The sequence below is a fragment of the Brassica napus genome, chromosome A10 (genome assembly GCF_020379485.1).
Source record: "Brassica napus cultivar Da-Ae chromosome A10, Da-Ae, whole genome shotgun sequence".
NCBI classification, from domain to species: Eukaryota; Viridiplantae; Streptophyta; class Magnoliopsida; order Brassicales; family Brassicaceae; genus Brassica; species Brassica napus.
Window position 1 is genome coordinate 16584226 of NC_063443.1, and position 12726 is coordinate 16596951.

At 37.0% G+C, this 12726-nt stretch overlaps 2 protein-coding genes across 3 annotated transcripts; one reads left to right on the forward strand and one right to left on the reverse strand.

Annotated features, from left to right (window-relative positions):
• Positions 1-444: 444 nt before the first annotated feature.
• On the forward strand, positions 445-8990 carry LOC106430903. 2 transcript variants are annotated; one of them, XM_048742393.1, is made up of 23 exons: positions 445-1579; positions 1693-1808; positions 2090-2298; positions 2579-2698; positions 2898-3029; positions 3128-3253; positions 3489-3544; positions 3637-3736; positions 3838-3955; positions 4166-4375; positions 4682-5003; positions 5104-5197; positions 5346-5454; positions 5713-5984; positions 6210-6337; positions 6459-6693; positions 6819-7007; positions 7099-7385; positions 7592-7808; positions 7913-8155; positions 8334-8422; positions 8522-8683; positions 8752-8990. In XM_048742393.1, the coding sequence occupies exons 1-22, from the start codon at positions 732-734 to the stop codon at positions 8667-8669; spliced, it is 4368 nt and encodes a 1455-aa protein (XP_048598350.1). In that variant the 5' UTR covers positions 445-731; the 3' UTR covers positions 8670-8683; positions 8752-8990. The 2 variants fall into 2 exon arrangements, with proteins under 2 accessions (XP_048598350.1, XP_048598349.1); XM_048742392.1 differs by having other exon boundaries at positions 8522-8990.
• Positions 8991-10109: 1119 nt separating this feature from the next.
• On the reverse strand, positions 10110-12637 carry LOC106424582. The gene is made up of 7 exons (XM_013865341.3): positions 12483-12637; positions 12292-12378; positions 11664-11852; positions 11425-11586; positions 11301-11354; positions 10670-10801; positions 10110-10584 (listed from the first exon to the last, which is right to left on the reverse strand). The coding sequence occupies exons 1-7, from the start codon at positions 12570-12572 to the stop codon at positions 10189-10191; spliced, it is 1110 nt and encodes a 369-aa protein (XP_013720795.2). The 5' UTR covers positions 12573-12637; the 3' UTR covers positions 10110-10188.
• Between the last annotated feature and the right edge of the window lie 89 nt (positions 12638-12726).

A 12726-nucleotide genomic window follows, 5' to 3' on the forward strand; every position in this document is an offset into this window, starting at 1 on the left:
CGATTCGGATTTAGTACTACTTATTCGGATTGAGATCGGTTCAATTCTTCGAATTCGAGTTTTTTGTCCAACCCTATATAGTGACATAAAAATCAAATAATATCTATTTTTAAAAAAAATATACCCGCACGGGCGTGCGGGTCAAAATCTAGTTATTTTTTTAAAAGACCAGTCATTATTAACCCCTGAAACAGCAAAGCTAGTAATTAAAACGTAAAATGACATGTGTCACATACTGATTCGACGAAAATTAAATTAAGATTCAGCTGACACTTCCACTTGCATGTAAACCACGATACAGACTAATCTGTGAATGACGTGTCGCAATATGATTCGTTATAACCAAAAGAAAGATTTTAGCTGATAATCTTCGCGGTTACGGTGAAGCCGCACGCACCGGATCGTAACTACTCTCCGTTCCAACCTGTTTCCTTCTCCTTGGAAGCTCTCTCTCTCACTTCCGAGAAAGGAAAAAGCAACACTTCTCTCTCTCTCTAAGAATCAATTCTCGCTGCGGGGTTTATCAAATCTTCTTCTGCAAGACGATCATACATCTACATGCACACACCTATATGTGTATGCTGATGTATGCATAAAGTCGTGCGTGTGCGTTGTGCGTGTGTTGAATAGTTTAATCGAGTCTCTGCGTTTTCAATTTCGTCAACTCCAGCTAAGCTCAATGATCCCAATTAGGGTTGGACTTCGTCCGTGATGACTCTTGATACTATAGGATGGCTCGATTTCAATTCATCGTCTTCTTCTTCTTCGTATCGGTTGCGGTTTTCGCCGTAAACCCTAGCTCAAGCTATCGATTCGCCATCGTGGAGCCTAATTCGGGTTTGGATCCGGATTCGGAGTCGGAGTCGGAGTCGGAGTCACTGCTTTTCCACCAGGATTACTCGCCGCCAGCTCCGCCACCGCCGCCTCCGCACGGACCCTCGGTGTCTTGCACCGACGATCTAGGCGGCGTCGGGTTTTTGGATACTACTTGTAAGATCGTAGCTGATTTGAATCTTACTAAAGATGTGTATATAGCTGGGAAGGGCAATTTCATCATCCTACCTGGTGTTAAGTTCCATTGTGCGATCCCTGGGTGCTCTATAGCTATCAATGTCTCTGGGAACTTCTCTCTAGGCGCGGCGTCTACGATTGTCGCCGGGACGTTTGAGCTTTCCGCTGGTAACGCTAGCTTTGCTGGTGGATCGGCTGTGAACACGACGGGTTTAGCTGGGAGTCCTCCGTCGCAGACTAGCGGGACGCCGCAGGGGATTGATGGTGCTGGTGGTGGGCATGGTGGGAGAGGGGCTTGCTGTTTGACTGATACTAGGAAGCTTCCGGAGGATGTGTGGGGAGGTGATGCGTACTCGTGGTCGACGCTGAGTAAGCCGTGGAGCTATGGTAGTAAAGGAGGGTCGACGAGCAGGGAGATTGATTATGGAGGAGGAGGGGGAGGGAGAGTGAAGATGAATATTACGCAGTTTTTGGATGTTAATGGGAGCCTTTTGGCAGAGGGAGGTTATGGAGGAGCTAAAGGCGGTGGTGGGTCTGGTGGCAGCATCTTCATCATAGCATATAAGATGTAATGAACTTTCTTTCACTATCTGTTGCTTTGATTTCAACGGATCTTTAAGTCTTTCTAGGTAAAATTGATCTCAGCTATCATCTTATGCTTTGCTTTTATCATAAATGCAGGACTGGAATTGGAAAGATTAGTGCATGTGGTGGGAGTGGCTACGGTGGTGGGGGTGGTGGAAGAGTATCTGTCGATATTTTTAGCAGGCATGATGACCCAAAAATCTTTGTGCATGGTTAGTTTCTCTTACGCTACTGTTCGTTAATTTGCAACTCTTGCGAAATTGATTGGGTTTTAAAGTATGAACCCTTAAATTCAATGATATAATTTCATTCTCTCAGATGATTAATCATCACAGAAAAATTCTTCATCCTGATCTTTACTTGGTTACTTTGCTAACATCTGTGTATATTGTATATTCTTATAGTTTTTGTTTATGTTTTGAGCGAGTTATTTTTATATGTACTTTCTTAACATCTTCAATCATGTGCACTAATTTCATTCTCCTACATGCAGGCGGATACAGTATCGGGTGTCCAGATAACTCAGGTGCTGCTGGAACCCTATACGATGCTGTTCCCCGAAGCCTTTTCGTTAGCAACTACAATCTGACGACAGACACTTATACGCTTCTCCTAGAATTCCCCTTCCAGCCTCGTTGGACCAATATTTATATTCAGGACAAAGCGCGAGCAACTTGTCCTCTGCTATGGAGTCGTGTCCAGGTATTTAGAAAATGAATTTCAAGCACATGGTGTAGGCCAACTGTTTGATCAACTTTTGCAGTTTTGATGCTAGGACTATTTGTTATCTCATATAAAAATGATGTTTTATTTCTGCAACTCAAGTGTCTCTTCTCTACATTTTTTTTGTTGCTTCTGTATATGCATATTTAGGTTTTCAGTGAATTTTCCACCTCTCAGCATATTATTTTGCTTTGGCTTATGCCGTTACCGCTAACCCAATTCTTAAAGATGTAGTACTCAAGCAGAATTCATTATGTAGGTTCAAGGACAAATTAGTTTGTTGTGTGGTGGTGTTTTGAGCTTCGGATTGTCTCATTATGGTACATCAGTATTTGAGTTACTGGCCGAAGAACTCTTAATGAGTGATTCCATTATCAAGGTCAGTCTTATCTTGTTCTCCACCTTTTCCGAAATTCGGATGCAACAGCATTGTGTCTGTCTGAGCTAGATATGTATAATTCTGTTTTGGTAATATGTGTTTCATTCTTGGTTTACTTGGCCATTCTGCATATCCTAGATTTTATTTTGGTACTCATGTAAATTCGTTCGTCATGCTTTGTGTTTATTGGTACGACCAGGTTTATGGGGCATTAAGTATGTCTGTCAAGATGTTCTTAATGTGGAATTCAGAATTGCATATAGATGGAGGAGGGGGAGATACAGCTGTTTCGACCTCCACACTTGAGGCTAGCAATTTATTCGTTCTTAGGGTACTCACAAATTCATGTCATTGTTTTCCTCCTCCTAGTAATTTTATGACATGCGGTTGAATCTAATTTGTTTGTATGACCTCTCATTCTAAATATAGGAATCATCTGTGATTCGCTCAAATGCAAATCTTTTTGTCCATGGACAAGGTCTCTTGAATCTAACTGGACCAGGGGATTCAATTGAAGCACAGCGGCTTGTTTTGTCACTGTTTTACCGGATTTATGTAAGAGGTTTCCGTCTGTTTGTTTCAGTGACATTCCTACATTCTATAACTATTTTGTGCAGATGCAAAGATAGTTGGTGTTTATAGCTACGAAAATGTGATAAAACTAGCATAATTTGACAATCGGTCTCCTTTAACGGCCATATTGGCTTTTTAAATAATTGATATAGAAAGGTACTTGATATGTCCGTCCAGAAGATAACAACTTCTTTACTTTTTCCCCTGGAAATTGAAGGTTGGGCCTGGATCTATTTTGCGTGGTCCTCTGCAGAATGCATCCCGAGATGCTGTGTAAGTGTGAAGGAAAATGCCACATTTTTTTTTAATCCATATTCTTCTGAGATAAAGTCAGCTAACAATAATCGAGTTCACATCCTTTGCAGTACACCAAAGCTCTATTGTGATAGGCAAGATTGTCCCTATGAACTACTGAATCCTCCAGAGGATTGCAATGTCAATTCGTCTCTGTCCTTTACTCTACAGGTACTTCTGCCGTACTTAAAACAGCATGCTCTCGCATGAAAATTCTGATATCTTTTCTTTCTTTCAGCATGGAAATTCTGATAACTTTTCTTTCTTTCTAGATATGCCGAGTTGAGGATATTATCGTCGAAGGTTTCATCAGAGGATCAGTAGTTCATTTCCACCGTGCAAAAACAGTAACCCTTGAATCCTCTGGAGAGATTAGTGCCAGTGGAATGGGTAAACAATAAACTATTTTCTCTTTTGGATTTGGTTTGATCGCGCATTCTACTTCTACATTTCATATGGGCATGTCCTTGGCTTTCTCCCCCATCATAAGTTTAAGGCGCTACTACGCATTTTGCATAGGGAGAAAGAAGAGATGTTCTTATGTTTTTGTATTGTATTCCTTAGCATCATAAATATGCAATTGTTTTGTGTGTGTCACAGGTTGTAGAGGTGGTGTAGGTGAAGGTAAATTGCTTGGAAATGGCATTGGTAGTGGTGGTGGGCATGGCGGTAAAGGGGGCCGTGTATGCTACAATAGCAGTTGTGTTGAAGGTGGAATTACGTATGGAGATGCAGATCTCCCTTGTGAGCTTGGCAGTGGAAGCGGTGATTATAGCCCGGATTATTCATCTGCTGGTGGTGGTATTGTAGGTATGGAATGTCAGAGTTTTTGACGATTCTGGAGTTCTATTTAACACGAGATTAGGTTGTGTCTTCATAGGACTTGATGTAGAGTGTATGATGTAGACTACTGACTATTCGTACGTGTGCCAAATATTTGACTAATTATATTTCTTTTATTATGATAAGTTTATAATTTATAGCCTGTTAACATTATAGGACCTTGTCATCGTTTAGCCAATACACTACTGTGCATGCTGTGATTGCCATGAAAGCTTATTTCTTTCAAGATAATACTGTTTAACCTGTTCTTTTCTTTCGTTTGAATCTGGTCAGTGATTGGTTCACGGGAGCAGCCTCTATCTGCATTATCACTTGAAGGCTCAATGAGGGCTGATGGAGAAAGTGTCAAACGTTTGAGCAGAGATGAAAATGGTTCTGTTGTAGCACCTGGTGGTGGTTCTGGTGGAACAGTTCTTTTGTTTCTGCGTTATCTTATTCTGGGAGAGTCTTCTCTTCTCTCAACTGGCGGTGGGTCAGGCAGTCCTGTTGGTGGTGGTGGTGGCGGAGGTGGGAGGATTCATTTTCATTGGTCTAACATTCCCACTGGCGACATATACCAGCCTATTGCTAGTGTGAAAGGGATAATCCATGCACGGTCTGGCCTTTAGATACCTGTGCATTTCCCATTTCTATGCTATTGTTTGATATTATTTTCCAGCATGTCCCATTAACATTGTTTCTTTTTGTAATTGTAGGGGGGGAGCGGCATTAGATGATGAATTTTCTGGCAAAAATGGCACAGTAACTGGAAGGCCTTGTCCAAAAGGACTCCACGGTATATTTTGCAAGGTTAGGAAAACTTAGTTCAACATTTTCCTGCTGCTATATAATATCATGGGTGAAAATTTTCTATTTGCCTTTTGTTCCCTTATCACGATTGAGTTGTTACTGTAGTTTATCTAAGCTCACTATATTCCCAATTCCTACTTTTCTTCAGGAGTGCCCATCTGGTACATTCAAGAATGTTACTGGATCTGACACGTCTCTTTGCCGTCCTTGTCCCATTGATGAGCTTCCAACTCGTGCTGTCTATGTTCCAGTTCGAGGTACAAATAGCATTCGCCTATATCTTGAGCTCTTGTGTATTACATATGTGCTATAAATTTCCTCGTTGACAAGTTTTGTTTCCGGTTCATTTACCAACCCGAAATCTGTATTTTCCCTCGATAATGAATATAGTTGTGGTTCATAAAGAACTGTTTGTTTAAGTTGGCTATGATCTTGTTTTCTTGTTCATTTACCTGTAAACTGGCTATGTCCACGTATCAACTATAAACCTCGGAATCTTCTATGCTTAATAACAGGTGGTGTTTCTGAGACACCATGTCCATATCGATGCATATCGGAAAGGTATCATATGCCACACTGTTACACCGCTCTGGAGGAGTTAATTTACACATTTGGTGGGCCTTGGTTGTTTGGTCTTCTTCTGATGGGTCTCCTCATCCTCTTAGCACTTGTACTTAGTGTTGCAAGAATGAAATTTGTTGGAGTTGATGATTTACCTGGCCCAGCTCCCACACATCATGGCTCTCAAATTGATCATTCCTTCCCTTTCCTTGAATCACTAAATGAGGTTAGATGATTTTCTTTGTCTTGTAACATTAGATCCAAAAACTGTTTATTTGTCTTTACTTTCTGCGAAGCAAATGAAGAATGATGTATTTATTTTCTGATTTGTCACTCCAAATGCAACTAGTGTATGGCTAGCATACATGATTGAGTGAAATAGCCTGCCAAGTTCTCCTTATATTACAGACTTTACAGTGTTGTGTTGTATATAATGTTATTTCTTTTTTAGGTCTTGGAAACAAATAGAGCAGAGCAATCGCAGAGTCATGTGCATAGAATGTATTTTATGGGTCCTAATACATTCAGCGAGCCATGGCATCTCTCGCATATTCCCCCGGAAGAAATAAAAGAGATAGTGTTAGTTGTTTCTTGTTTTATCTCCAAGCTGATTGGAATTGTGTTTAATTGTTTTTTCTATAGTTATCTTAACAAGTTGTCTGGGCTCTGAAATGTTCGTATATGATTTTGGAATCTTTAGATATGAGGCTGCATTTAACACGTTTGTGGACGAAATCAACTCTATAGCTGCATATCAGTGGTGGGAAGGTGCAATATATAGTATTCTTTCAGTGGTTGCATATCCGCTTGCGTGGTCTTGGCAGCAATGGCGGCGGAAGTTAAAATTGCAAAAATTGCGTGAGTTTGTACGTTCAGAATATGATCATTCCTGTTTACGCTCCTGTCGCTCCCGGGCTTTATACGAGGGTCTGAAGGTGATTTCTTGATGATTTAATCTCATAATCACTCAATGGACTACATAGTGTCAGAGTATCTGATTCGTTTTACAAGGATTTGTTGTTTTAAGCTTTAGTGCATATTTTTCTTCTTCTAAATATAGGTCGCTGCCACCTCCGATTTGATGCTTGCATATCTGGATTTCTTCCTTGGTGGTGATGAAAAAAGGACAGACCTTCCACCTCGGCTTCACCAAAGGTTTCCAATGCCCATATTGTTTGGTGGTGATGGCAGTTACATGGCTCCTTTCTCACTTCAAAATGACAATATTCTTACTAGTCTGATGAATCAGGTTGGTTCCTTTCTTCCTTAGTTAACGAGAAGCAGTTTCAGCAGCCATTTTAGAGGTTGTATTGATCTTTGTCATTGTTTTATTTTCTCAGCTCGTTGCTCCCACTACTTGGTACAGACTGGTGGCTGGTGTCAATGCTCAATTACGCCTTGTTCGCCGTGGGCGTCTGAGATCAACGTTTCATTCTGTTCTGAGATGGTTAGAAACTCATGCGAATCCCGCTCTAGAAACACATGGCATACGGGTTGATCTGGCCTGGTTCCAGACTACAGCTTGTGGTTACTGCCAATATGGTCTCTTGATTCATGCTGCTGAGGATTGTGAACCAACGTCACCTCAGTTTGTCGGTGAAACAGCATGGACTGAGATCCAGCCACGGTACTAAATGATAAATTGCATCCTTTCGTCCTGTTTATTCGTAGTGACAATAGGCATTATGAACCGGGTAATATATAAGATAAATAACGTGATCACTTTAGAAACTGAAGGTTTATTTTTTGTAATGTCACACTTCAGCATGTTTTCATTGTGCACTTCATTTTTAGCTATGCGGAGTTATGATTTCTTGTTCTTGTAACTTCTAGTTATGGCGTGAGTGCACACAAAGAGAATTCCCCAGCACATTTAAGAGAGAGTATGCTCTACAACCAAAACCACACAAACACTGAGGATTATGCTACACGCAGAAAGAACTATGCAGGGATAATCGACGGTGACAGCTTACCGAGTCTCAAAGAGAAGAGAGACATGTTTTTTATTCTCTCTTTCTTAGTTCACAACACTAAACCTGTGGGCCACCAGGTACCTCTCCAATCCAAATTCTTATAATATGAATGTCTTCTTATATATTGTGCTGTCCAACTTTTCAATAACTCTTCCCTCTGTTATCTCCTATGATATTGCAGGATATGGTTGGCTTAGTTATTTCGATGTTACTTTTAGGAGATTTTAGTCTAGTCTTGCTCACGCTGCTCCAGCTGTATTCGATTTCTATGGTGGATGTACTGTTGGCTTTGTTTATATTACCTCTCGGCTTGCTTTTGCCATTCCCCGCTGGAATCAATGCCTTATTCAGTCATGGACCCAGACGCTCTGCTGGCTTAGCACGCGTTTACGCTTTGTGGAACTACATGTCCTTGGTCAATGTAGTAAGTACTCTTTGTTTTTTTCTGTTGTTGGAAACTTATTTTGTTTGAAAATGCAATGTGAACTGCATGTTCATGTCATATGAGTATGAATTTTTTAACAGTTGAAACTATGACTGTTGATTCTATGGGAAGATGTTGCATGTCTCACGTTACCTGACAAGTTTTGGTTGTGTGACAGGTTGTTGCTTTTCTCTGCGGATATGTTCATTATCACAGCGAATCATCAGCAAGCAAGAAAATCCCGTTTCAGCCGTGGAATATAAACATGTGAGTTTTACTACAATGGAAAGTAATACTTCGTGGCAATCTTATGTTTCGGTCTATTGGGTTTGTGATGTGTGTTGTGGTTTTTGGGTGGGGATGCAGGGGTGAAAGTGAATGGTGGATATTTCCAGCGGGACTGGTCGTGTGCAAGATAATGCAGTCGCAGCTCATAAATAGACATGTAGCAAACCTGGAGATACAAGACCGCTCGTTGTACAGTAAGGATTTTGAGCTGTTTTGGCAGTCGTGACGAAGTCTTGTCAGGTAAATTTTATGAGAACAATTGAAAAGACCACTGTCCCAGTTTGTTTTGTAATTCTATTATGCTATAGGTGAATAGAATTAGGGATACAAAAGAGAAGGAACTCTGATTGTCAAGGGAAAAAGAAAGTAGAAAACAAGTTTATTTGATGGTGAATTATTATTAGAGGGGTTTGGTTTTTGTTTCCAGTGGATTTTCTATTGGTAAAAGATTCTTCTTAAGGATTTGTATGTAAATAAGTGAGAAACCCCATTAAATCTATCTACTGGGGGGCTGTGTTTATTATTTCTGCCTCAATACTCTTCTTCACTTGAGTTATTGTTCTTTTGGTGCATATAGTGACAAAGAAATGGATTTTGGGATCTTAATTTTTATTATTTGGTTCTGACTTTTGAAGAGAATGAACGTAGGTAGCCAAGTAAACCATTACTCTCCCGCCTTGACCTAGTCAGAACGCTCGCTGTATCTATATATATGGTCGTCAACCAAGTTGGCTCCTCTCTATGATTACTTTTCCTATAATTTTTTCGTATCTTAGAAATTGGCGTCACCAAGAGCTCGAGGTTGCGGAATGTAACTAACTTAATTAAAGACGCAAAGATTCTAACATTTACACCAAAAAAAAAAAAAAAAAAGACGCAAAAGATTCGTTGTCATTCAAGTTATCACAACCCAACTACAGAATGATCTCACCAAGGAAATCTGTGTCAAGAGTTTCAGGGGTCTTATTGAATTTCGTAATTTTGATGAAAATTAAATTTGAAGATCCTTTCACTTGATAAACCGTCACGTGTATAGAACTGAGCGTGAGTTAGGACAGAGAGCAGATTTCGTCCATAGCTCACTACCAAATGCATATGTAACTTGCCTATCCATCCCACCCAAAGCTGTTCAAAATTATACGAACGTGTCACTGTGTCATAAGGAATTAAGACGGCCGTGTCGTCTAGGAGTTAAGGGTTTCAGCGAATGGAGTTACGGGTTTCTCAGCGAACCTGTCGCTGTGTATATATATATAGGGAAATGTTAAAAAAATCTAGAGGTAATTTTACTAAATATTAGCAAAATATAATAAATATTAAGAAATTATAGAGATAATTCTATTGTGAAACAAACCAAATATACTATTGTTTGTTTGTACTTATGTAAAATGTATATATACAAAAAGTATTAATTTATGATTTGAACCATATAATTATATAGAATTTTTTAAAATATTATTATCTTATAATTTTATCGATTCATATCATATTTTGAACCAGTCCAACTTGAAACCAAATTTTTTTATTAATTTATCGAGTATTAATTAATAGAATTTATACTGTATATATAATATATATGCACATGATGCAAAAATCCGGCCCTTAACTAAGAAATAAAATCCTTATAAACTTTAATACACCACAATAATAATAGATCAAATAGATATAATAAAATTTTAATACTTAAACATGAAACATAAAATCTCAATTATTTATTGTAATATACAAGAGACTGTTTTATAAGCTTATATTCCACAAGAATCTCCTCCAGGTCCACCATATGTGAACAGATTATATTCTTTGGCGAAAATTGGTTTCTTTCCATCTTTTAATCCATAACATTTGTTGTTGTCTAATAGCTTCTCTAGCTTATAATTGCGACTAGGCATGAAATTATATTTAGTGTCTACAATGAGGAGGTTTTTAACACGTGCGGATTCATCTTCCTTTTGAGTTGGCAGATGACCATTGCCCATTGGTGGACTAATACCAGAAGGGGAAGCTTGGACTACTCCCGTGACTCCAACCATATCCACACTACGACCTATGATATCAAATAGTTCTTTTGGCCAATAACCAATCTTTATATCCTTTTTAGTGGCTCTTACGAGTATTGTCCACCAATGTCCGGTTGCATAATCCTTTAATAGATCATAAAAACATTATGCACATTAGGTTTGTATAATATTGCTCAAGAAAATGTTAATAGAAAAGTATAAATACTACCTGTGAAATACTAGGATTAACAGCCCTATCTCCTTTCCGGGGATAAGGAAAAGGAACAGATAAAGGATCAGTTGTTGACACTTGAATAAAACCAGGACATATTGTATTGTAACATCCTGCTCCATTGGCACCCTATCAATATTCAGTTTATTATATCAGTATAGTCTAGATAAAAATTGAAAATTTATATATATCAAAAAGACAAAATTACAAATACAGATTAAAAGAATAACTAAATAAGTATTAAAATATGTCTGATACAAAATTATTGTTATATTTTAAAATACAATATAAAACATTTTATGTAATTTTACTATGCATATTTATATTATTTTAAATGGTTTGTTTAGAAAAATAAGATTAACAATTATAAAAATGTGAGATTTTGTGTCGGACAATTAACTATATTTATAACAAGAGAAAAAAAATCATATTATTTTAGTTCTTATTTTTAACTATCCTTTTACATTTTAATGAAAGAACTTTAAAAACAGAAGATTGCTATTTATATGTTTCACTTATACTATATATAAAATACAATAATCATATTTTAATAACACGCCATGGTTTAGCATAATTTTTCTTTTACTAAGAAATTTATGATTATTTTCTTATGTTTCAGCTAATGTACCTTCCAAAACCCGTAACTCCATGTGCGTCCATCATCAAATAAACTTGGATTTACCTATTTGTCAAACTATATTTTGTTAAACAAACCTATATAAAACTAAATTAAAAATGCAACGTTAATTTACCATCCAACCGGTTTGGATAAAATTAGTTTTTTTGTTGTATCCACTGCCAACATATATATTAGCATATGAAGCTTGGTCCCTACTAATGTTCAAATCATGCACACTCATCCAAGCTGCTAAACCATGGTAAGGACCTTCATGTTGTGATCTAACTCCAGCAATCTTTAAATTCCGAAAGTATACATCATATGATTTTTCAAGATATACATATTTATGACTCAAATCATTCAAAGACTTACATGTGTCCCTGGACTATCTTCTGTGAGTGGGTTGAAGTGTTTCTCAGCCCAGTACTTAGCATTTGCGATATATTCTTTTGTATTTCTTAGTATAGGTACTGTTCCATTTGGACAGTTGATGCTTATTCTATTTTCAATTTTATTCTTTGTTTGCCTTTTTGGTTTCCAGCTTGAAAAAGATGGTTCCATCTATTTCAAATTAAATGGTTACATATTAATGTAAAGTGAGATTATATATATATATATATATATATATATATATATATATATATATATATATATATATATTATCTATACTATACCAAACAACAGATAAATTTTACTTGAAAAAATCATCTTTAGTTTATTGATTTTTGTTTTGAAACGCAGATAGAAAGTTGAAAATTTAACAAAAGTGTAGTTGATAAATAATTTCAGTTTTATGTTTAACTACTTTATAATTTATATTCAAGAGAGTTAGGTTAAAAACAAACTAAGACTAGTAACAAAGAAAAATTGGATTGTTAGCAAAAAAAAAAAGTGATTGTAATCACACAGTCATTCATGAATTTTCACTCCACTAAATCAATAAAGTAAGTATTGTTTATTATTTTTTTTTAAAAAGCATATAATCTTGGGGAATGAATACCTGAATTTTATGGTTTTTGAGTAGTGGATGGCTTAATGAAGGTTGTTTATATATATCCACACAATCATATATAATCTTCTCGTTTAGCTATAAAAACATATTTGGATTAATACCAGAAAATAATTTTCATACTATCAGTTTAAAAGTTGGACGTGTATAAATACATATTTCTTATTATTCTTTTCATCTACCTTAAATGATTTCACATTTCTGTCACTTTCTATAGATTGAACTACCGAAACTAGGAATATGAATGTGACGAGTTTGAAAAATAAATTCATATTAATAATCCTAATTTTTTTAAAAAATATTTTCTTCTTGTTGAATACACCTCCAAATAATTAGGTATTTATAATAGTAAAAATAAAGAGGTGATTGGTTGTGGCTGTAGATGCTCTAGAAATCCAAAATTTAATTTAAAGTCATACATATCAA

What these genes read in the sequence shown, in the direction of transcription:
- LOC106430903 (XM_048742392.1), top strand. Translation starts at nt 732, where the DNA reads ATGGCTCGATTTCAATTCATCGTCTTCTTCTTCTTCGTATCGGTTGCG. An exon ending in GCAATTTATTCGTTCTTAGG is followed by an intron (nt 3,030 to 3,127) that starts GTACTCACAAAT and finishes TTCTAAATATAG; the next exon opens with GAATCATCTGTGATTCGCTC. An exon ending in CTCTGTCCTTTACTCTACAG is followed by an intron (nt 3,737 to 3,837) that starts GTACTTCTGCCG and finishes CTTTCTTTCTAG; the next exon opens with ATATGCCGAGTTGAGGATAT.
- LOC106424582 (XM_013865341.3), bottom strand. Translation starts at nt 12,572, where the DNA reads ATGAATTTATTTTTCAAACTCGTCACATTCATATTCCTAGTTTCGGTA. An exon ending in GAAATGTGAAATCATTTAAG is followed by an intron (nt 12,379 to 12,482) that starts GTAGATGAAAAG and finishes ATGTTTTTATAG; the next exon opens with CTAAACGAGAAGATTATATA. An exon ending in TTATCCAAACCGGTTGGATG is followed by an intron (nt 11,355 to 11,424) that starts GTAAATTAACGT and finishes TTTGACAAATAG; the next exon opens with GTAAATCCAAGTTTATTTGA.